We start from the raw sequence: 24,134 nt of genomic DNA, 5'->3' as shown, positions 1-24,134 counted from the left end.
AAAATAATGTCTCCTTCCAGGACACATATTGAGCAGGTTTACTAGAAGCCCATTTTAAAAGATACAGGTTCCTTAAGCCGGGGTTCCTTAGCTGTCATACCAGCCCACCACTGCATCTACAGCATCCACTTGAGTGGCTCCACATAGCCTTGCGGGACTTGAGGCCAAGAGAAACAGATATTAATGTGAGGCTCATGCTTCTTGCTGTGCCATGAGTATTAAAGTCCTCTCTCTATAATCCTGGAGCATGGTATTTTCTGCCAGTAATCATGAAATTGATGCAGGCTAACTTGCAGATCCTGGCAATGTAATTTTTCCACTGGAGGTATTGCTCTCTCAAATAAATTTGGCATGTTATTGGCATTTTAAAAGAGACAATAGTTATTGTGTAGGCAAGAGGCTATTTCTGCTGATGGGTCAACCTACTTTGGCCCAATGGCTGTCCTGTTTCCATGCTTCTAATGATAACCAAACCATCCGAATTGACATACAGTATTTTTCCTCAAATGATGTTAATATGTTGAAGATCTGCAGGTTGAAGCCATTGTCTCTGTTTAATAAAGATGATTCTATACACTTCATTTGTAAACTTTTTATTTCACAGTTTGTCAGAAATTAATCTTATTGTTATTGCTATAGCATCGAAATACTCTAGTGGTTGACAGCAAGGACTATGGATGAGACTATCAGCGTTTGAATTCAGGCTTCTCAACTTACTTTTGAGTTACTTGACCTCTTACTACCTCAGTTTTTTCATTTGTCAAATCATCATCATCATCTCCCTCAGTGGTTGTGAGGATTAAATGAGATGACACATGTAAGGCACTTAGAACAAAGCCTGGATATAATAAAAGTCGCTCTAAGATTAGCCCTTGTTATTATATTCTTGGGTGAAAGTTCACTGCAACCTCTTTATACTCATTACACATGGTTAGGAGTATAGGCTCTGGTCAGACTTTAAATCGCAGCTCTGACATTTCTTAGCGATGTTTTGTGAACAAGTTACTCATCACTTGTTTCTGTTTTCCTATTTGTAAAACTGTGATAATAGTATTACCTACTTCATAGAGCTGTTGAGAAGATTAAATGATATGGTGTAAAATACTTATTCTAGTGCTTGGCAAATAAAAATGCTCAGAGATATTATTTTTAATATTTTTATTGCTGCAAGACTTATTCACACTTTCTCTGTATTGGATTGGCCGTCTCTCTCACATACTGTGAAAGTTAGGTAGGATTTTGAGAGGCAACAATCAAGATCCAAGTCTACCCATAAAGCCTTCTTTGATCACTGCTGCTGAAATTAGACACTCCCTTCATTACACACCACTAGCATTCAATTTGCATCATTCATGACACTTGCACTATTTTCTCTACTAAGAGAGTCATACAAATATTTTACCTCTTTTGTTAATTGTAAGCTTCTTAAAGGCTAAGACTGCATTCTGTAAAACTTTTTAGTTCATATTTTGCATTGCATTAAGCAAGCGAGCAACGCACACTTCCTGAATGACACATATTTAAAAGCTCAATACTTCCTTTTTAAAACTGTCTTGAATCAATCCATTCAAATCAAGTTTCCACATTTTTTTCTCTTTTCATCCATTTACTTAGAATTAAAGACATGACTATTCTTTGTTAGGGAATTTTAAGCAGACTTTTTTACTATGCCTTTAATCATTAACTGCTTTTGAAAAAGGTGTTTCTCTAATTAACTGGACATAGAAGCCTAATCTTTTTTTAAGAATATTTTTCTAAGCAAAATACATCTTCAATAACATTTGGCTCCAGCAGGCTGCCTGATTCCATCCAGAGATGATGCTTAATTCATCCCTTAATGAAAGCAATTCCTAATAACCAAGATAAAAATCAAGTATAATACCAATGTTTGAACTTAAAATGATGACATTGATGAATGGATATGTAAATACATGAGCCCTCCTCAAGGTACAACGTATTTGGATAACTTGATGTTTACTTTGGACTCTAGCCCAGTTCTTGACTAGCAAGATTTATTGTAAGTATCAAAGGGAAATTTTCTTTCATTAAACAAGAGTATTACTGGAAATAATTTTAATGATACAAGCAAGGTAATTTTTCATAAATTATTAAATTAAATAATAAGTCAAAAGCAAGTTTATCATCAGAGTAAAGGAATAAAATATTTTTTGTTATTCTTAAAACAAACCTTGCTTCTAACAGAGGACCCAGTCATATACCGTGATTATAGCATCTTATTTCCTCAAATGAAAACAAAGGAAAAGAGAATGAGGAATTTCAAATGTACGTAAATGATTCTGTGTGACTATGAATTTAGTGTACATTTTCAAAAACACTTATCTCATCAATAATAAATATGTCTTCTCTTATAAGAATTTCCTAACTGTAATCCATGTAGAACTTGGAAACAAGATTTTCTTTCCTCATGGACATTTAAAATTAAAGAGTAAAATTATCACTTTAATGTTATGAAAATACTTTCACCAAAAATCACTTTTCTGTTCTTTATTTTATAGGACTATTTCGATAGGACTAATTAAAAGTTTTTTCCTCCCTTAAAGAAAGATTTAGGGTTTAAAAATTCATTATTTCAAGTTATGTTTGAGCAGAGGTCATAAGAATGCCATTTAAAGTTATAAAAACCATAGATAATCTGACCGGAGTAAAATTGACAAAGGCATACTCAGCATGTTGACTCCAGAGGTAGAGTTTACTACGTAACTAAATAATACTATCAGTGAATTTCAGATTTGTGTCCAATCCTTACTTTTACTGATGAGCCAACTATTTTTAATTTCCCTTTTGTTTATTTTATTTATTTCAGTCTCTTGGTCTTTGTTCTGTGATCCCTAAATAATATGAATTAAGTAACAAAAATAAGGATTTCCGTCCTGGAGACAAAAGAGTGTGCCTGCAGAGAGTGCCATAGACTTTTGGCTGAAATCGACCCATCAAGTTTAACGCGACTCTGGCTGCCAAAAGCCCAAAAGATCTTTGAATATTTAGAGCTAAATGTAACTGCCACTTGCTCTCCCTCCCCGAGAGTCCACAGGAGCTCTTATTTTTTGCTTCCCAGATTTTTGCCAGCCTGTTTGTGCTCAGTTCTATTGATGCCACTTTCTGGCCCCCTCCTGTGTAACTGTTCTCCAATATTGTTCAAAATGCTGGGTAGATTATGATAAAAAAAAATATTTTTTAAATGCTTATTTATTTATTTCCTAAGAAAAATAAGTTGCACTACAGAGGGTGAAATTTTCTTGATTTTTTTTTTTTAAATAAAAATGTTAAAACTAGACCCATGCATACTGAATGGGCAAGGTTTTCTGAGGCTTCTTCTTAAGGCAAATCTCTAACAAAACACATGTTTCAAAACATATATTCTTTATCAAGATCTGTTCATCTTCTCTCATTTCATTACATCTATCTCTACTTCTCCTAACGACAAAAGTATGAGAGAAATTATATTTGAACATCTCTGGGATCAGTCAGTTAGAAAACAGGCAGATTAATTCAGGAAAATACTTAAACAAAAATAATATTATTTTTGCTTATTTTTCTTAATGTAGTACAATTAAAAATACCAAGACAAAGTGTCTTCCTCAATTATGGTAAATTTAGGGAAAATGTTTTTGTTTTACCTTGGAGAGTTAAATAAATTGTCTTTATAATACTCAGTATTTTTGTGAGATTTCATATTGTAGACCACATGCCGTGCTACCTATAAAGTAATATAATTTCAGTGAACCCAAGAGTTAAATACTAAGTAGATATTAAAGTCTACAGAAAGGTGTAAGGAAGATATGTCACATTTTTTTTGATCCAATAAATAGAAATAGGCAATCTTTTTCAGTGTTCCAGAATCTGTCCAAAATGGGCTTTTATTATTATATAGAGATATAAATGTTTTTGAAAGGGGAGAAAGACAGTATTGTCTTTATGATTTCCCATTATTTGAAAAATCAAGATATACTGCAGTCAGATTCTCTTTAGAAACATTTATAACCTGAGTATTAGGTACAGGTATTTATTTTTAATTTGATTCCAAGGGATTTAATATGAAAGACTGAACTTGCAGCCTTAAAAATTTTTTTGTTGTTGATGCTAGACTTGTAAGAAGAATATGTAAGAAGACTTGTAAGAAGAAAACCACAAATAACAATGAATAAGTTCCTTGAAGTTTTTCAAGATTTGATGAAGTTGTTTGCCATGCAAATATCAGCTTACAAAACTCACACAAATCTCAAATACTTACCATATTCACTATCATAGAATATAATGAATTTCTGCCAGGCATATTCTGTGACCACTCTCAGGATAACGTCATTTAAGTAGACAGGCGGGCGAACAGAGAGAGTGTAATCATCATTCCTGTTGCTCCGGGTGAGTCCACAGCCACTCCTTGGGGTCCCAGCCGTTGAGCGCTGAATGAAGAGGTGGGGGATATGCATGGCATCTGCCAAAGACTGGAGGGACCCGGCTGACGTGCAGCCAATGGAGCTGACCAGGGCCAAGATGCCCTGATTCATCAGTTCACAGGCTGCAACAAAGCACAATAATATTCAAAGGTCAATGGGTTTCCTATATTTTCTCTTTTTGAGGAGCAGCGCATAAAGCTTATGGGGTTATTACACAACTATGGAAATTTTTTTTTAAAGCTACATTCTACGTGAGGAGATCTTCAAATTACAAACTGCTATTAGATTTCAGTTCAAGAATTCTGTCCTTATTAGCTATTTGACCATGTGCAAATTACTTTGCTTCTCCTATTCGCAGTTTCTTCATCTGTAGAGAGGGTAAAATAGCTTGAATCTTGCAGGATGATTACGAGGATTGGAGATAATTCAGTATCTGTTATTTGCCAGTTACATGATAGGCATTCAGTTAGTGATAGCTATACTTTTATAATTATCAATGTATAATTCAGAAAAAAGATAATTCCTTACCAAGTACATAATACAAGGTTTTCAAAAAGGAGATAATACGTAAACTGGTGAATGAATGAAGGGGGAGATGAAAAGTCCGAGAAGGGCATTTCTGGCCACAGAAAACAGAGCCATTCAGATATCTAAAACTTTGATGACATTTTGTCTCCCTTATTAAACTGGAAAAATCAAAATGTTTTTGTTCTCTTCCTTGACAGTCAGAAAACTCATGGTCAAATCAAATGCTGCATTTCAGCTACTATCTCATTCTGGTTTCCAGCTGAACAATTTCTAATTTCTACTATATGGTTTATGATCTCTGTTTTAATTTCATTTTATCTATTCTGTGCATGCATATACTTACTGAAAAAAATATTTAAAAACAGATCAAATACAAATTATAAGTAATTATAAAGACACAGCATATATAGAAAAAAAGAGTTAAGAAGTGATATCTCAGAATGCTAATCTTTGAAGGCAAGAGATTAGAAATAAAATCAGAAGTAAATTCAGAAGGAATTGAGGCAAAATTAACTCCATTTGAGAAGGTCAGTTATTATAATTGGTCCAGTCTTTATTCTAGATTTTAGGCATTCTAGGTATAACATTCTCAGTATTCGACTTTATTATAGATTGTTTTACATAATTCTTGAAAAATTCAAGGGAAAACTTAGATGATAAGTACCTCCATGTACTGAATTGGCCGGTTAATGAAGGCTGACAAAATGCAAGTTTAGAAGTACTATTTAATGATATGCATATAAACATCAAATAAATTTATTATGATTAATGTTAAGCCAACCAACACATACAAAATAAATTAATAATTATTAGGGACACAAATTTTCAAGCATGAGAGACGTTATATGATTTCAAATAAATGTGAAAGATAGTATCAGGGATGAATGCTTCTTAGACCACAACAGATTATGAGGTTGGAGTTTCAGTACAAATCATAGAGCCTACTCATGTTCATGAATTCAAAACTTATAGAAAGCAGAATGAATTTATAGTTATACTTTCGATTAATTTGTGCAAAACACTGGTCAAAAGTTTGTTTCATTATTGTGGTAAATAAGGCCATTTCTGATTTATATAAGCAAATAGAAATCCACTTAAAAAAAGATTTTGTTTAAAAGCTTGGCTCATTTAGCATTTAAGATCAAAATAAGAAGAGTGCCTTAAGGTATATAATGTATATGTAAGGCATACATAGTTGAATTCAATCTTTAGATTACACTAATTGAAAATGACCAAACAAACATTTTATATAAATCTACCAGAAAAGTTACAAAATTATAAATATAGAAGTTTGAGATGAAAAAATTCAGTTTTGGTATTATATTTTGTCACATATAAAAATACATGAAAATTATTTTAATTTTCAGATTTAGAAAGATAAACTCTGAAGAATCATATATTAATCATTATTTAGCAGATACACTTGCTTTAGTAAATAATCCGTGATTTCCTGCAATCAACCATGTTACTTCCTATCAACCTCTGTTAGTAAGAACACAAACTAAGCAAATACTGGAAACAGCTATTATTATATAAGCAAAGGTATTATTTTTAGATTATCTACTATTTGGCATTATCCATCCTGCTACACATATTAGCAAGGATAACTGAAATTTCTCTATAAAATAAAAATAGGAATCATCAAAAATTGCAATCAGAAAAACCATATAATGTTAGATCTGAAAGGTAATTTAAAGATCATATAGTCCAGGGATGGAAAACCAGCTTTAACTGCTCTGCCAACCATAACTGGTTGTTAAGTTGGCATCCTGGAACACCATTTTGAGAAAGATCCTGACACTCAATAAGAAAGAGTACCAAAATCATTGTGTTAGGTTTCTCATAGGAAGAGACTGGGAGAATAGCAGCCTGCAAGTCATAGACATACTTCTCTCTTATAGTGCCCAACCTTCTCTTCACAGTTGTCAAGAAAGCACACACTTCCACTTAAAACAAAAAAAAAAAAAATAGAAGATCCAGGTCTCTAATTCATTGTCCAATATCCTTTTCCCCATAGCAAGCAAACGATATTCGTAACCTTAAAATTTTGCATGGCAAAGAAAAGATAGACAGAGCTCTCCATAAGCTCAATTGGAGATTGTCTATTGTCAGGTTTGGTAAAAAGAGGTAGTCCCACTAAAGAAGAAAGAAAGAGCTCATACATCTAAACTAGATTGGGATCAATTCACTCAAAACACAACCCCAGTTGGGCACATATAAGAATGGGCCTGCAAGGTAAACTATCAGGGCTATATTTGACGCCCATTTTCCCTATTTTACCAATATAAAACATTGGTTGAAGCAGAGAAGATACAAATTGATTTGCTCTGGGCATCAACCCTTCATAGGGCCCTATATAAAGATTAGTATGAAAAAGAGACTACTATAACTCACTACGGCAGAAGAGAGAGTCAAGGAAATAAAGGGCTACACCAAGAACAGAAACAAAGCTTAGTGGAGCAGAACGCCTTTTGCTACAAGAATTCCATGTCTTGAATGTTAGAAGACTGCATTATTTAGAGTTCCATACAATGCACACTTCAGTTCATTAGATACAGCGTGAAACTGAATTCGGAAGATAAGAGTGTGTTTTTGTGTGTATCCACCACATTTTTATCACAAGAATCCAAGCCAAGGACTTCTCAATGGAATACTTCTTTCCCACTATTATTTTAAGCCCTGTGATTTATTTAAATTATGTATGCATGTACCCACACACCTCCAAACATATACAGCATATTGAACAGCTTGCTGGTTTTGTGACTCCAGCTGTTTGAGATTTTAACACTATTAAAGACGTTTGGAGTCTGCACCAATTACTGAAAGCACACGTTTCTTTCTTTCTTTCTTTTCTTTCTTTCTCTCTCTCTCTCTTTTTTTTTCTAAATAGCAATTGCAATCAGCAACACGTTCACCCTTTATGGTCATTCACCAGTTATGGAAATGAAGTTCTCTGTATTAAATGTATAAATTTAAGTTAAATGATGTTCACGTACATTATCTTTTTTACTTCTGAAACTAATCAGTTTGTCTTCTTTTTCTTATTAAGTAAAATAAAATCTATAAAGGGTCTTGAAATTGATTATCTATTACTGAATACTCAATGACAACTCAGTGAAATATTTTTGAATAGCACCACCCTTCTTGAATACACTTATTCCCTGTAAGATTTTTTCTGACTTATTTATGTTGACAAATTTGTCCCGATATAACCTCTTCCAATGATTTTAAGTTACATCAGAACTTTAGCACATTCCATTCACACACTTATTCTTCAACACACATTTATCAGCTTTCAACCATGTGCCAGAAACTTCTTTGGAGATAAGTGAATGTATACGGCAGGTTCTATCCTCAAAGATCTCCCAATCTATTCACCATAGTGTTTCCAAAATGTCCCCTGCATCAGAATTCAAAGTGGAGATTTTAAAAAACACAGATGACTTAGTCCACTCCTAGAGGATCTACTTTATTTATTCCAGGCTAGTAGTCATGTATTTGCATTATTACATGTTATCTGAGTAGTTCTACTGTGTAACCCCTTCTGGAAAACATTACTCTGGTGAATTGTAACCACAATGCTTTTTGATGTGAAGACACACGAAGTTAATAAGAATCATAGTACTCCAAAAGGTGATCCTTATCTTCTTTTTATTTCCAAAAATAAACTAAGATGATTTCATTCTTTTAAGTTCCTCCAACTCATATGCAACATACCATATACCCATAATTCTAAAATGTATGTAATTTCTATATTTTATCATATCTGAAATCAGGACATATTTTAAAATTGATCAATACATTTAATATGATGGATTATTTTTCTTGAAAAACTCATTAATCAATATTGAATTTTACAATTTTTGAGCTCTTATAAGTGAGAAAATAAGGTAAGCTTCCACGGCAGATGAGAAAGATTGTACTCTTTCTACAACAGCTGAATTTAACTTAGCTTCTTTTTGTCTATTTAATTCATTAATGAACCATAAGCATAGTATTTATAATTGCCTTTTTCCTTTTTCATCCACCAAAAAGTACCTGACCTTTCCTTTTATACTTGTAAGAATATAGTAACACAAAACATTTTCAGCCTACCAAGACATTTTGCATTCTTTGCAAATATGATTTTCAGCAACCATCTGAGAGGTGGCATATAAAAAGTAGGATTAACCTTATAAACATCATCAATGTAGTTTGCCAAAAACATAATAATTTGGAAGAAATTCTTTTAAATAAAGATGGTCTTTATATATAAATAGTGTTACAAGGTCCAATTTAATCACAATTATATACTTAGGAAGTGAGACTACAGAAAAAATTCATTTAATTATAATTAAAAAGCATTAAGACTTAATTTCTTCTTACAAAGAACGTGAATGGCTAAAATGGTTGATTACCAGCCATCAAATGAACTCAACTGAATAATTTTCAGTCAACTATTTTTTCAACCATCTAAAGCCAGCATGAACCTTTCATTATAATTCGTGATCTAAGCCTGAGATGAACTAAACATGCAACCTAGAAACTATTATAAGTCACTTTATTTTTCCATTTATATTTCCTAACAACCCAGTGCAGGAAAGCTATTATTATTCTCATTTCCAAGTCAGGAAACTGGCTAAGTGAAATTAAATGCATTGTCCAAATTCATAGTGTTAGTAAATGGAAGTGTTGGGATTCAAACCTGGCACAGACTTCAATGCCTGGGCCAGAGAGAACTAAAACATCACTGTTTTTAAACATAAAGGCCCATATAAAAAACTGCAAGTCACTTAATTCTCTCTTACTATAAGATTCAAGAAATTTCAGCCTCCTGGATGTAAAAGAGAAAAGATTAATAATGATTTTAATACCATTCTCTCTTTTTTTTTTCGGCTTGGGATTAAGGCACTACTTCTGTAAGGTTTTAGCTCCAAATAAAAAGAGTATATATAGAAAATTTCAATAAACCTACTGAGTGAGAAAAGCTACTGATAAGAATCTACAAAGTATTGACTATACTTCAATCAAGCCCTATAGTGGCTCTACCAACGATGATGTGATAAAAATAATGACTAAATATTACTTCATCTTTGTATAGGTGTTCGGAATTTACAAAGTGTTTTTATATGCATTTTATCAGCATGGCTATATTGGATAAATTCCTGTCATCATTTATTGAACACTAAATTGAAGCTCATTCTTACATTCTAATAAGTAATGGAAACAAGGCTGGAATATGGATTTTATGATATTTACTTTACAACCTTTTGATTATATGTTTTCCTTGCCTCCTATGTATGTAAATTCAGATTATTTGCCTCCCCTTTTAATGTTAGTAACAATTCTGCAATGAACACATTTATTTATGTGCACATATATCTATTTGTTACATATGTAAAATGTATATACTATATCAGGCAAATGCCAGATAGGATGCAAGGATCCAAAAATAGACAAGTGTATAATGAGAGAGACAGAAGATAGTCACACGAATGTATAGTGATGTGCTGAGTAGCTGCTAGGCCCACAAGTGTCATTATTCTATGATGGTTCCAAATCATTTTTCCTAGACTGTGGGTTGGGGAAGCCTTTCATGCAGAAGTGAATCTGGAGCTGCAATCTGAGGGATAAGTAGGAACTAATTAAGTGAAGAGAAGCTACCTTGATGAAAAACGGTAATGAAAATATTTCCAAACAGAAGAAACAGAATGTGCAAAGACCCTGTGGCAGAAAGATCATGGAATACCTGAGAGGGAGAAGGAAAAGCCAGGTAGCTGGAAAGCAGAGACCATGCTAGAGAGTGGTACAAGATGAGGATGGAGGGGTAGTCAAGAAATGTAATCTTTGACTGGGTATGTTTGTCTTTTTGTTGTTAATTCAAAGAAGAGCTTTTCATATTTTCAGTATCAACCCTTTACCTGTTATTTATATGTTAAATATCTGCCTTTATTCTTCTTATGTGAAATTTACATATAATTTATATAGCTCTTCAGAAGTTTTAAAATTATTATACAATCAAATTTGTTAATCTTTCACTTTCAGGAATATTTTGCTTCACATCATGTTTAGAAAGGCCTTCTTCCCATAGCCTACAGACTTACTTATAAAATGATCAGTTTATCTAAAACAACATCTTCCCCATCTATACCCCATAGCTGATCATCGGCTGATAGAAGACACAGCAATAAGAATTTAGGAAACTAGATGAGTGCAGTATGTTATATTTGGTAAATACAGGTAAAATTTGATCTTTATCTGTATAATCTCAGCTAGCAAAAAGTGAGGATTAAATGTAATTGTGACAAGAATGATGATCTATATCATATTATGTGTCTGTCTTCAAAACTTTTCCCATCATTATATAGAAATTCTAATTATTAAAATTATTATTCTTTTACAATATGGCACATCCTCAATTTAGAACTGATTCTTTCAAGATGAGTGACAGAATATTTAATATATTACAGCAAATTATGTCTTGTAAAAATAAGAATAAGATCTTGATAAGAAGATATCAGGAACTGTGTTTATGTTTGTGTAAGAAGACAGAGAATGACAAAAAAAACTAATATGTTTACATTGCTGTCTCAGCTATTACCATTTATCCAGAATATCAAACCCAAAACGCAGAAGTCATCTTCAATTATTTCCTTTTTCTTATTCCCTGTACTCCTTCACATCAACTTTGGTTAACCCATACTGTTACTTCTACCTCCTAAATCTCTCTCAAAATCATTCTGTTCTTGAAACATTCACTGCCAGTCCCTTAGTTCAATCTATATCATCACTAACCCAATTACTGAAGCCGTCTCCAAGCTGGTGTGATTTCACAGTCCGCAGCTTAACCTTTCTCCAATCATCTGCATTGTAAACGAGGATATCTATTTTTTAACAATCTCATTGTGTCACTTCTATGTTTTAAAAGCCACCATTAAAAGACTAAGGAACCACTGAAGACTGGAGGAAATAAGGACAAATGACAACTAAATGCAATATGGGATCCTGTATAAGATCCTGGAACAGAAAAAATTTATTAAAGAAATTGGTGAATTTTGAATCAGATTTGTAGTTCAGTTAATAATATTGTACCAATGTTAATTGACTGCTCTTGATAATTGGTTATGATATAATATGGCTATGTAAGATGTTCATATTAGGGGAGGTGGGGTGAGGAATATAAGAGAACTCTGCACTATTTTTGCAATTGTTCTATAAATCTAAAGCTATTTCAAAATTAAAGGTTAAAAACAGATAAAAATGGCAATGACTTCTAGCTTCTGCAAGAAAAAGCCCGAACTCTTAGCATGGCATACAAAACCCTTCATGATCTGGCCTCGGTCTACATTTTCATGCTCACTTCCAGCTCCTATTCCCTGCCATCACAAATTCCTGCCATTCCACACACTCTCCTACCACCATGCTATTTATACTTTAATCATATTATTTTTTCAGCAGCCTAGGTGCTTATACAAAGTATTGTTTCTGACATCTTAATAACACTGAGTCTTCTGATTCACGAACATGGTATACATCTTCATTATTTTATTCATTTATTTTTATGTATTTATTTTTTTTACATTTTTTGTTTATTGCATAACATTGGTTTATAACATTGTATAAATCTCAGGTGTACATCATTATACTTCTATTTCTGCATGGATTACATCATGTTCTCATGTTCACCACCCAAATACTAATTACAATCCATCACCACACACATGTGCCTAATTATCTCTTTCACCCTCCTTCCTCCCCCCTTCCCCTCTGGTAACCACCAATCCAATCTCTGTCTCTATGTGTTTGTTGTTATTATTATCTACTACTTAATGAGTGAGATCATACGGTATTTGACCTTCTCCCTCTGACTTATTTCACTTTGCATAATACCCTCAATGTCCATCCATGTTGTCACAAATGGCTGGATTTCATCTTTTTTTTATAGCTGAGTAGCTTTCCATTGTGTATATACACCACATCTTCTTTATCCATTTGTCCTTTGACAGGGACTTAGGTTGCTTCCAAGTCTTGGCTATTGTGAATAATGCTGCAATGATCACAGGGGTGCATGTATCTTTACTCATTGGTGTTTTCAAGTTAGTTCTATCCTTAATTTTTTGAGGAATCTCCATACTGTTTTCCATAGTGGTGCACCAGTGTGCATTCCCACCAGCAGTGTATGAGAGTTCCCTTCTCTCCACATCCTCTCCAACACGTTTCCTGTCTTGTTAATTATAGCCATTTTGAAGGGTGTGTGGTGACATGTCATGGTAGTTTTGATTTGCATTTCCCTAATAGTTAATGATGTTGAACATCTTTTCATGTGCCTGTTGGCCATCTGTATATCTTCTTTGGAGAAATGTCTGTTAGGTCTTTTGCCCATTTTTTAACTGGGTTGTTAGTTTTTTTGTTGTTGAGATGCACGAGTTCTTTATACATTTTGGAGATTAACCCTTTATCAGATGTATGGTTTGCAAATATCTTCTCTCAATCGTTAGGTTGTCTTTTCACTTTGTTGATGGTTTCCTTTGTTGTGCAGAAGCTTTTTAGTTTGATGTAGTCCCATTTGTTTATTTTTTCTATTGTTTCTCTTGCCCAGTCAGACAGAGTGCTTGAAAATATATTGCTAAGACTGATGTTGAAGAGTGTACTGCCTATGTTTTCTCTAGAAGTTTCATAGTTTCAGGTCTTACATTCAAGTCTTTAATCCATTTTGAGTTAATTTTTCTGCATGGTGTAAGATAATGGTCTACTTTCATTTTTTGCATGTGGCTGTCCAGTTTTCTCAACACCACTTGTTGAAGAGACTTTCCTCTCTCCATTGTATGTTCTTGGCTCCTTTGTCGAAGATTAGCTGTCCATAGATGTGTGGGTTTATTTCCGGGCTTTCGACTCTATTCCATTGATCTGTGTGTCTGTTTTTGTGCCAGTACCATGCTGTTTTGGTTACTATAGCTTTGTAGTATATTTTGAAATCAGGGAATGTGATACCTACAGCTTTGTTCTTTTTTCTCAGGGTTCCTTTAGCTATTCACGGTGTTTCATTGTTCCAAGTATACATCTTCATTTAATTCAGTCTCTTAAAATTTTTCTAAGCAATAAGTGAATAGTGAAAAAAAGGCCTATTCAAAAAAAAGTGAATAGGCCTTGCACTTCTTTTGTCATATTTATTACTAAGTGTTTTGTACATTTATATCCTATTGTAAATGATATTTTTAATTTTAATTTCCAATTTTTCATTGCTATAATATAGAAATACATCAGGTTGTTACATATTGATTTTGTGTTACGAAATCTCATTAAATTCACTTAGTTTTAGTTTCCTTTTTTGTATATTCTTTAGAATTTTCTACATAGACGATCATATCATCTAAAAATAAAGGCAACTGTACTTCTTCCTTTCCAATCTGTATGCCTTTTATTTCCTTTTCATGCCTTATTGCATTGGCTACTACCAGTACAATGTTGAATATAAATGGTAAGAGCAGCCACCCTTCCTTTGTCCCTGATCTTAGGGGGAAAACATTCAGTCTTTGACAATTAAATATGAAGTAACCTGTAAGATTTTTTTGACTGTGCTCTCCATGAAGTTGAGGAAGTTCTATTCTGTTCCTAGTTTGTTGAGAGTGTTTATCAAGAATGAATGTTGGATTTTGTCAAAAGACTTTACAGCATCTGTTGAGATGTTTGCATGGCTTTTTTTTTCTTAGTCTCCTAATATGGATAATTACATTGACTGATTTCTGGATGTTAAACCATCCTTGCAAGGATAATGCTGGCCTCAGTAAATAAGCTGGAATGTAATTACATCTATTCGGTTTTCTGGAAGAGTTTGCATATAATTAGGGTTATTTCTCGCTTAAATGTCTGGTAGAACTTACCAGTAAAAATTTCTGGTAGTGGAGTTTCATTTGTAAGAAAGTTTTTAAGTCTAAAATCAATTTAAAAAATAGATATAGTGATATTCAGCTTATTTATTTCCTTGTCAGTGAACTTGGGTATTTTGTGTCTTTCAAGGAATTTTTCCTTTTCGTCTAAACTGTCAAATTTATTGGCATAAAGGTGTTCATAATAATCTCTTGTAATTCTTTTAATATCTGTAGAATCTTTGGTGACTGTGCATCTCTCATTTCTGATACTGGTAATTTGTATCATCTCTCTTTTTTTCCTGATCAGTCTGGCTAGAGGTTTATCAATTTTATTAATTTTCTCAAAGAAACAGCTTTCGGTTTCACTGAATTTCTTTATTGCTTTTTGTTTTATATTGCATTGATTTCCACGGTGATCTTTATAATTTCCTTTCTTCTGCTTAATTAGAGTTTAGTTTGCTGTTCTTTTTCTAAAGGGGAAGCTGTGATCATCAGTTTTAGACCTTTCTTTTTTTTCTAATATAGGTATTTAGTCCTATAAATTTCCCTTTCTGTACTGCTTTAGTTTATCCTCTTTCTGCTGAATTTTACCTGTTATTCACTTTTCCTGCTAACATATAGTTTCTGTTTTATAGTTCTGACATCTGGGATACAGCTCAGTCTATTTCTGTTGCTTATTTTACTTTCTGAAAATGAATGTTTTTTCTTGCATTTTTGTATGTGTCTCATAATTTTAGATGGATTGATAGAGATCAAGATAAATAATTGTAGAGACTAAAGTAAATAGAATATATTGGTACACTTCACCTCCTATCAGACTGTGAGCATATGGGTGAGTCAATCTAGTCAGGAATTGATCTGGATGCATGTTTTTGTTGTTGTTGTTGTCATCACTATATGCAGTGCACCACAAGCTTTAAATTCCTCTACCAGTAGGCTGCCATTACTTTCTACTTAGAATGGGGTCTGCCAGAAGGTTTTCTTCAGTGTTCCTGCTCCTCCCTTAGCTTTCAGCTGTCCCTTCAAAGCTGCACCACAGGGGACCACCCTCCGTGTCTTGGATCCATTCCCTGTGGTATACCGCCTGCTGTGTGCTACTCAGCAGTAGGTTCTCTGCTGTCCTGGTTCAGCCGCAGTCTCAGGCAGACTCTGTGCACCTGAACCTTAAAGGAGGACCTTTCTCAATGTTGCTGCCCCTCATCTCTGTCACAGCCAAACACTACCCTTTATCTTTGAGTCAGGAGGTGGTGGGTCAGGCTTTGCAGAATTAGTAGACCTCTACTTGATATTTGTAAAAGATCGTGGACTCAAGATTGTTTCCTGCTTCTCCCCTAGGGGTAGAGGACTTTTGTTTTGACCCTTTCACCAGCAGCAATGGACCTGACCAAGTACCCCATGGGTAAGCAGGTTTTTTGCCCCTCCCTCAGCACCTTAAGATTTTTACTTTGTAGGTGATAAAGGTTGGATAAGTGGGTGAAGTATTGTGCCTGCTCCCCTATAGCCATCCAGCACCTAGAGCATGCCTGCGCCACGGAGGGGAGCTCTCTCTGAGATCCTCTTGACACCAACTTTCCTATGAGCACTCAGTGGAGCACCATGGCAATAGCCTATAAATAAGTATGAACTCCCTTTGTGTCTGGGGTCCCCAGCTATTCCAAACAAACACAGCAGCTCACATTTGGCCTTTACAAATTCACAAAAATTCTAAGTGATTCCTTCTACATTGTGTGGAAGTCAGCAACCTCTTTCTCCAATATTCTGTCAAAGGCCAGACTGTTTATGTGTTTTGTCTCTCCTTGAAGAATCTTGTCCTTCTTTGGCCTTTGGTTTCCTTGGTTACTTTGAGAAAAGTTATGACATGAAAAAAGTTATGATTTTGAAGATTATTTGGCTTTTTCTCATTTTTAGAGTGGGAACAACTTTCTTTGCACCCTTTTACATTCTAAGCAAAGGTGGAAGTTCAGCCACTCTTTGATTGTTCCTATGATATTTTGTAAGTGCCTATTGAATTGTAATTGCCTGTTTACATGCCAGTCTTCTGGATTAGCCAGCCCTGGTGGTTGAGTGGTTCAGATTCAGCACTCTCAGTGATGCAGTTCAGGTTTGTTTCCTGGTCAGGGAACCACACCACCCGTCTGTCAGTTGTCATATTGTGGTGGCTGCATGTTGCTGTGATGCTGAAAGCTATGCCACCAGTATTTCAAATACTAGCAGGGCCACCCATGGTCGACAGGTTTCAGCACAGCTTCCAGACTAAGAGACTAGGAAGAAGGACCTGGCTGCCCACTTCCAAAGAAATTGACCATGAAAACCCTATGGACGAGCATTGTCTGATACAGTGCCAGAAGGTGAGAAGATGGCACAAAAAAGACTGGCCAGGGTTCTGCTCTGCTGTACACAGGGTCTCTAGGAGTCAGAATTGACTGGATGGCACTAACAACAACTTCTGGATTAGATGTGATCTTCTCCAATGCTTGTTTGAGACCCAGTACCTTGCACTTTATAAACTCAATCACAGTTTGTTAATTACATTTAGACACACTTTAAGTACTTTTGATTAGAAAGAGTGTTCTCTTTCTGAATGTCATCATGAATGATTTTATTTCTTTTACTAATATTTTATTCCTTGACAGGAATGTCATTCAGGCACACACGTTGTATGAAGAGAAATCACTTCTCTTCCTGGGAACATTCTTATCATGGCCTATAGGCCCTCCATAAGCTCTTGCTTGGCCACAACTCTGACCTAAACTATTACTCTCAGCCTTGCTTATTCTGTTCCAGCCATGCTGGTCTTGTTGCTTTTCTGTGTAGCCCCTTTTTTCTGTTTGGAGTGCTTTTTACCCATATATTCCTTCATCTTATTCCCTCACGCTAGGCCCCTCTCTCAATAGCACCCCTGTTACTCCCTATCTCATGACACTACTTTATTTTTTCCTTAACCGTTGTCATCTGACTACATATCTGTTTGTTTCTGTATTTTCACTCTTTCTTCCCCACTAAAACAGAAGCTACATCAGAGCAGGAGCTTTGTCTGTTTTGCTCATGCCTTATGACCAAAACCTAAACAAAGACTGGTCTAACATAGCATTCAATGAATAGATGGTGAATGAATGAAAAATTGAATAAACAGTATAGCTGTAATCTAATCTTCAAAGTGGACGTGGTGTAAGGTAGCTTACTTAGACCACAAATGGCCTTTTGGCTTTAATAGTTCACTTTGTTACTCAAAGTCTGCCTGTTTCACAGAAACAGTATACCCCTGCTGATAAAGAAGAATCCTAAGCAGAGTTGACAATAGTAAGAGGGACAATGAGAAGAATCTGTCCTTCATAACAAAAGTGTTGTTTAGCATTCCCCATATGCACTATTTAGAAATACTGACATTCCCTTGTTATAGGACTAGCAAATGTAGGCTCAATGAAAGCAGAGATGTTGTGCATTTTTAACTCAGATGTTCTTGGCATATAGGAGACTTCAGTAAATACTTTTTAAAAGCGTGAATACAATATAATATGTAATAGATTAGAACATTTAATTCATCTTTAGAAACAGTATTCTCCATGGATGCTTTTACAGCAGTAATAGAGCAAATACAGCCTGTTATCTCTTTAGTGTGTAAACATTCATTTTAAAAGTGCCTGAAATTTTATTTGACTAAAATAATCCTTTAATACTATGGCTGTTTTAGATTATTTTAAACTAAGCACAAGAATTCATTTTGGTTTTTAAATGAAGTAAAATGGCTATTTGTATGATCTACTATAGCAACTATGAAAATTCATATGATTTTCTAATATAGTATATACCAATTCATTGTAAGATGATTTAAACTTTTTTTTCTCAATCTTTAATCTATGATTTTATCTTGATCTGATTAAGACATATAATTGGCAGTGGGAGCCTGATCACAGTTATCCATTCATGAATCGATCACCACCATCACAATTTATGGATAATCACATTTCAGTTAGCATAAAATGCACTTGCATTTATTCTCTGCCAGGAAGTAATCTTTTACCATCTGCAGTTTGTTATCATATTCTAATTTCACTAATAATGCCTTTCAACATAGTATCAGAAGCATTTCTATTTCTGGGGAGAAAACTGTCTATGTACTTTACAGAGCGATGGAACAGTGCATAAGGTCAGAAACACTATTTAATAGTTAGCTTGGCCACTGCTAGCAGCAATTATGAAGTGAAAGGAGATAATTCCTGAAAAGTATGGCATAAAATTCATAGCAACTTTTCAAAAGACAGATTTTCTCTAAGTCACATGGCCTCCTTTCTCTTATATGTTTTTTTAAGCAGCACTGTGCAAGTTGTTGAAAAGGCCTGTATTTAAATCTTTGACACTAATTCTCTTTGAGTGCAATTCACTTAAACATGCAAAGATAATGTTTCTTCCAAGGGAAGGTATAAAATCAAAACACTAGGCTGACATGACAATCTCCGTAACCATCGACACCAGCACGGAAAAAAAAAAACCCCAACAAGCCAAGCCTCCTCTGCTTCTGCTATTGCCTAGAAACTGCTGCTTTCAGAGAAAAAGTATGGGGAAATGTGTGGGTTCTATAATCTAGAGACCTGGTGTGCATGCAGGAATTCTGATTTTTAGTCCTGGTTCAGATGTGACGCAGTGTTGTCCTTGGGCCAAAATCACTTTTCTCTTTGGGTTTCAGCGTCTTCATGTATTAAAGGTGGTGATTAGATTAGACGGTTTCCCAGGAGACACCACACCAACACTTCTCACTCTCTCCTCTCCTTGCTTCTGTTACTGACCAGTCTTTCCTCTAGCTGGCACATTCTAACTTACTCGGTTACATTTGGGCCTAGAAAAAGAAATAGGTTTTCTATTTCTTTAAGGAGGCTTTACATACCTCTGTTTTGACATAGGACATTTTTATTTTCCCATTTCCATGTTGGGGTTGGGTGCTATTGGTGAATCAGTATACTCCTGCAAGCTTACGATGAAAAGAGTGTGATGGGTTTTATTTCTAATATGCCTGTTTTAAAATGCCCTGGCATTTTGGATTTTTTTTGTCCACTGTGCAAGAGTTTATGGCTCTTTCAAATAAAGGTTTATCTATTTGTAACAAAACCATTTTCTTCTAAATGTGTCTAACACATAAATATTAACACCTTCTCTTCCCTTTCCCCTGCCAAAAAAAAAGAGAAAGGGGAAGACTCTCACACAGTATTCTGATTACTGAGAACTTCCCTTTTTTTAAGAGAAAAGACAAAGAAATTAGGATTCATGTGGATTTATATCAAAGGGGCAACCTCTAGAAATAATATTTCTTCTGCTGACATTCTCTTCCCTGTGTCTTTCCATGAAACACTGCTCTGTTTTTCACTTCACAGCACCTTCTATGTCATACCACCCTGAACTCTTCCCACAAATGATAGCCACGGAAATTGCTTTAATGAGAGTTAGATGCTCCAACTGCAAAGAAATGTTTTATCCACAGTAGTAATAACATAATGATACTTCTCATAGTTTTAGAGATTTCATTTCAAAGCCCTTTCTATCTCTTTCCACCACCCCAAATACCATAAAGTAAACAGTGATCATTATACCCTATTTGCCTCAGAGCATTTTTGCTAATCACAAATGAAAACAGGTATGTGAAAGTCCTTTTTCAACAGCAAAGTTATAATTGACTATAATTTGTATTAACCTTATTCACATGACTCTACTCTTTTACTTGAAGAATCCTGAAGTATAGTTTGAGTAAAGTGATTACAAAAGATTATATCACTTAGAGATTAAGGTCTATAATCATTGATTCAATCAACTATTAAGGACTTGCCCAAAAGAATACAAAAGCAGTGTGTTACAAGGTGCCCACACTCTTTAGAAGCTTACAGTTGCATTGAATAGTCTAGGCCACCAAATATTTATCAAATATACATAAGATAATTATTTAAAAGAAAACATATGACTAAGTATGCAAATATTACTTAGGTTCAGAAAGGACACACATTTTAATATGAATCGGATCAATTTGGCCTGAATTAGCTGGAGAATTTTTTGCTGAGGAAACACATTAACTCTTAAGTCCCTTTGAACGGGTACCATTTTCCTATTCATTTTTTATTGGCATAGAGTTTGTATTTAAGAAATATTTGTTGAACCAAAAATAAGGTGGAGCTTGAAAAAAATCTTGGTTTTGACAACTGAGGAGGAAGGAGAAGGGTATCCTGGAATATAGAGGAAAGATCTGAATAATGAGCTCTCCTTTCCTTTGGGAAGACAATGGAGAAAACAGACCATTGTGAGACAACCTTGCTCTTATTTTTAGGTTGACCTGAAACAGGGCTACCATAAGTCACTTCGGCAAGAGAGATAATTCGAGAAGTAATGGAACTCGAATTTCAAAAAATGTAAACCATCTCGAGGCTCCTGGGCAACCTCAGTGAGAACAGTCAACTGACAGTGCAGCAATCAGAGAACGGCTAGTCAGAATGTGAGCTTAAGAGGAGGAATTGTAGAGAGCACTAGCAATTATAAATGGCACGGAAGAGTAGTCGTTTATGTGACGGGCAGAGAGAACTGCTGCGTACGTAGCAATCTTTCCAGGCACATGTTTATCCAGGAATAGTGATTTCAATCACTCTCATCCTCTTCAAATAATGGCCTGTTTACTGAGTAAAGGTCTAATCGTAATGAGATAAAATAAATGCAGTCAAGTTACTATGTTCCTGTTCTCCATACAGCTTGGTATCACTACATGTTGATTTTCTATGGAATGTATAATACGAAGAGAGAGAGAACAAATACCATTTCAAAGATGTTTAGGGAAGAATAGAATCGCAACTATTGTGCTGGTCACATGTATGTGCTCTGAAACGAGAGTGCCTGGGTTTTCATTCCAGTTCCTACGCTTTTTCTCTGTATGATTTCAGGAAAGTTATTTAACCTGGAAAGTTATTTAACTTGTCTCATTTCCTCACCACTAAAGTAGAAATGATATCAACATATGACACCAAAGATTATCATAAGATTTAAATAAGTTAATACCTTTTAGGGCAGTGCCTGATACAGCTTGGTAAATGTTAGCCATTGTTTTTAAATTTGAATTTTTAACAGAATAGGCTTCAGGAAGGGAGGCTCTAAAATAGTCTATTAGGAAGGGCAGATGGGTTACAGCTAGACAGGAACTTAAAAAACCATAAGAAAAATGGATTGTTAAGGTAGTAGAGGAAATTTTGAGTCACTATTCATACAACAAATGACTACTGGATACCTATGATGTGCAAACCTGTGTTTGATGCTTTAATTAAAAAAAACAAATGAATTCCATGAAAATTCCTTCTTGCATCTCAAGTCATAATTCTGAATTTTAGATTTTTAAGTATTCTGAAAATGTTCATATCCTATATTTCTTACATGTCTTCTTTTACTAGCATTTTCTGAAGGAGATCAAACTAGTTTCCCAAGCTGAGCGTGCCTCAGAGCTACACGTAAGTTATGACTGGGAGTGATTAACCACAGACAGTCACCTCTTTTGGCCCTTCATGAATGCAATCACAGGAATCAGCTAAAATAATTAAAGCTATCTGCTTGAAATGTTCTCTCACTGTGAATAAATAAACTTGTACAAACTGTGTACATCCCTGAAATATCTTGCTAAGACAGTGTGATTGCGCTGAAAAGAAACCAATATCAATGACCTACAATGACAAGTTTTTTAATCAGAATTTAAATGAAATCTTCTTTTAAACATGATCTCTTGGTTTACATCATTTTAAAATAAAGTTCAGATTCTCTCATGATCCTTAGAACTCACTGGGTTCTTTCTCTACTTATCAGTTAAGTGAAAAATGCAAATAAAATTTACTATTATTATCTCAAAATATGTTTTAAAAAAGTTTAACCCGTTTTTCTTGCCTATATTTCCCTTTTTTCACTCTGTATTGAAAAACACAAATATGTGATAATCTATGTCTTATTCAATTACCATTTTTAAAACATTAAATTAGCCTTGGGGATTAACATTTCCATTTATAAAATAAGGAACAGAATGATTTGCCAAATCTATAACAGAAATAAGCAGCAAAATCAACTTGGAATAAGCTTATTCTTCCATTGATTCATTATGGAAAATTTTAAAACAAAGATAACTAGACTAAAAATAAACTTAGTTAAATTATTAAAATGCAATGTCTTTAAATGTATGCTAATGCATTTAGAAGAGTGACACCAAAGACTTGGGGATGCAGTAGAAAATGATTGGGAAACGAAGTGGATTTCATTTCCTTTCAAGTTTTGGACGTGAAGAACAAAAATCTTTGGTTCAGGGAAAAAAGATCTGGACGTTTTGGTAAACCTAATCTTATTTTATTTATTTATTTATTTTTTTGTGAGGAAGATCAGCCCTGAGCTAACATCCGTGCTAATCCTCCTCTTTTTGCTGAGAAAGAACAAAAATCTTTGGTTCAGGGAAAAAAGATCTGGACGTTTTGGTAAACCTAATCTTATTTTATTTATTTATTTATTTTTTTGTGAGGAAGATCAGCCCTGAGCTAACATCCATGCTAATCCTCCTCTTTATGCTGAGGAAGAATGGCTCTGAGCTAACAAGTAAACCTAATCTTCTTTTTTTTTTTTTTTGTGAGGAGATCAGCCCTGAGCTAACATCCGCCAATCCTCCTCTTTTTTTGCTGAGGAAGACGGCCCTGGGCTAACATCTGTGCCCATCTTCCTCCACTTTATATGGGACACCGCCACAGCATGGCTTGCCAAGCAGTGCGTCGGTGCGCGCCCGGGATCCGAACCAGCGAACCCCGGGCCGACGCAGCAGAGCGCGCGCACTTAACCGCTTGCGCCACCGGGCCGGCCCCCAAGTAAACCTAATCTTAATTAGTGGTTCTCAAGGGTACTGTCTACCTTGACCAAACCAGTGCAGTGTTAGCTACTCTGTCCAGGCTTTGTGTTTGCCTATTAGTTAGGGACACTGGACTTGGAAAGAAGAGCTTAGACAAATGCAGTTGGAAGTGGACAGAGAAATTGAATAATCCATAGTGCTTGGAGCTCTTGAATTTAATGAGTGTAAGCCCTGGCAAGGAGCTAGTGAATGCTGATATAAAATTAGCTTATATTTCCAAAATTACAATTTTAGCATTATAATATATAAAATTATAAAATTAGTTTATATTTAAAGCCAAAGCATTGTGGTGGCATCTTACATTACTATTTCAAGGCAGAAAAAGAACATGCATAGAGGAGAATTACATAGAAAACTGTTATTCTTGATTTTATTCTCTGTAAGCAGTGATGGGAAAAATACAAGAAGAAAAATATATGAATAGGTAGTAATACACAATTTTAATATTAT

General features: G+C 34.7%; 1 protein-coding gene across 2 annotated transcripts in view; it reads right to left on the bottom strand.

Moving 5' to 3' along the window:
• GRID2 (glutamate ionotropic receptor delta type subunit 2) overlaps positions 1 to 24,134 on the bottom strand; it is a 1,161,595-nt gene that overhangs the window by 676,009 nt on the left and 461,452 nt on the right. For both annotated transcript variants that reach the window (XM_058547512.1, XM_058547513.1), the window contains exon 2: positions 4,253 to 4,537. In XM_058547512.1, coding sequence (XP_058403495.1) covers positions 4,253 to 4,537 — 285 coding nt within the window. The remainder of the gene's footprint in view (positions 1 to 4,252; positions 4,538 to 24,134) is intronic.

The sequence above is a fragment of the Diceros bicornis genome, chromosome 8, assembly GCF_020826845.1.
Source record: "Diceros bicornis minor isolate mBicDic1 chromosome 8, mDicBic1.mat.cur, whole genome shotgun sequence".
In the NCBI taxonomy this organism is placed as follows: Eukaryota; Metazoa; Chordata; class Mammalia; order Perissodactyla; family Rhinocerotidae; genus Diceros; species Diceros bicornis.
This window is presented reverse-complemented; position numbering and strand designations above follow the sequence as displayed.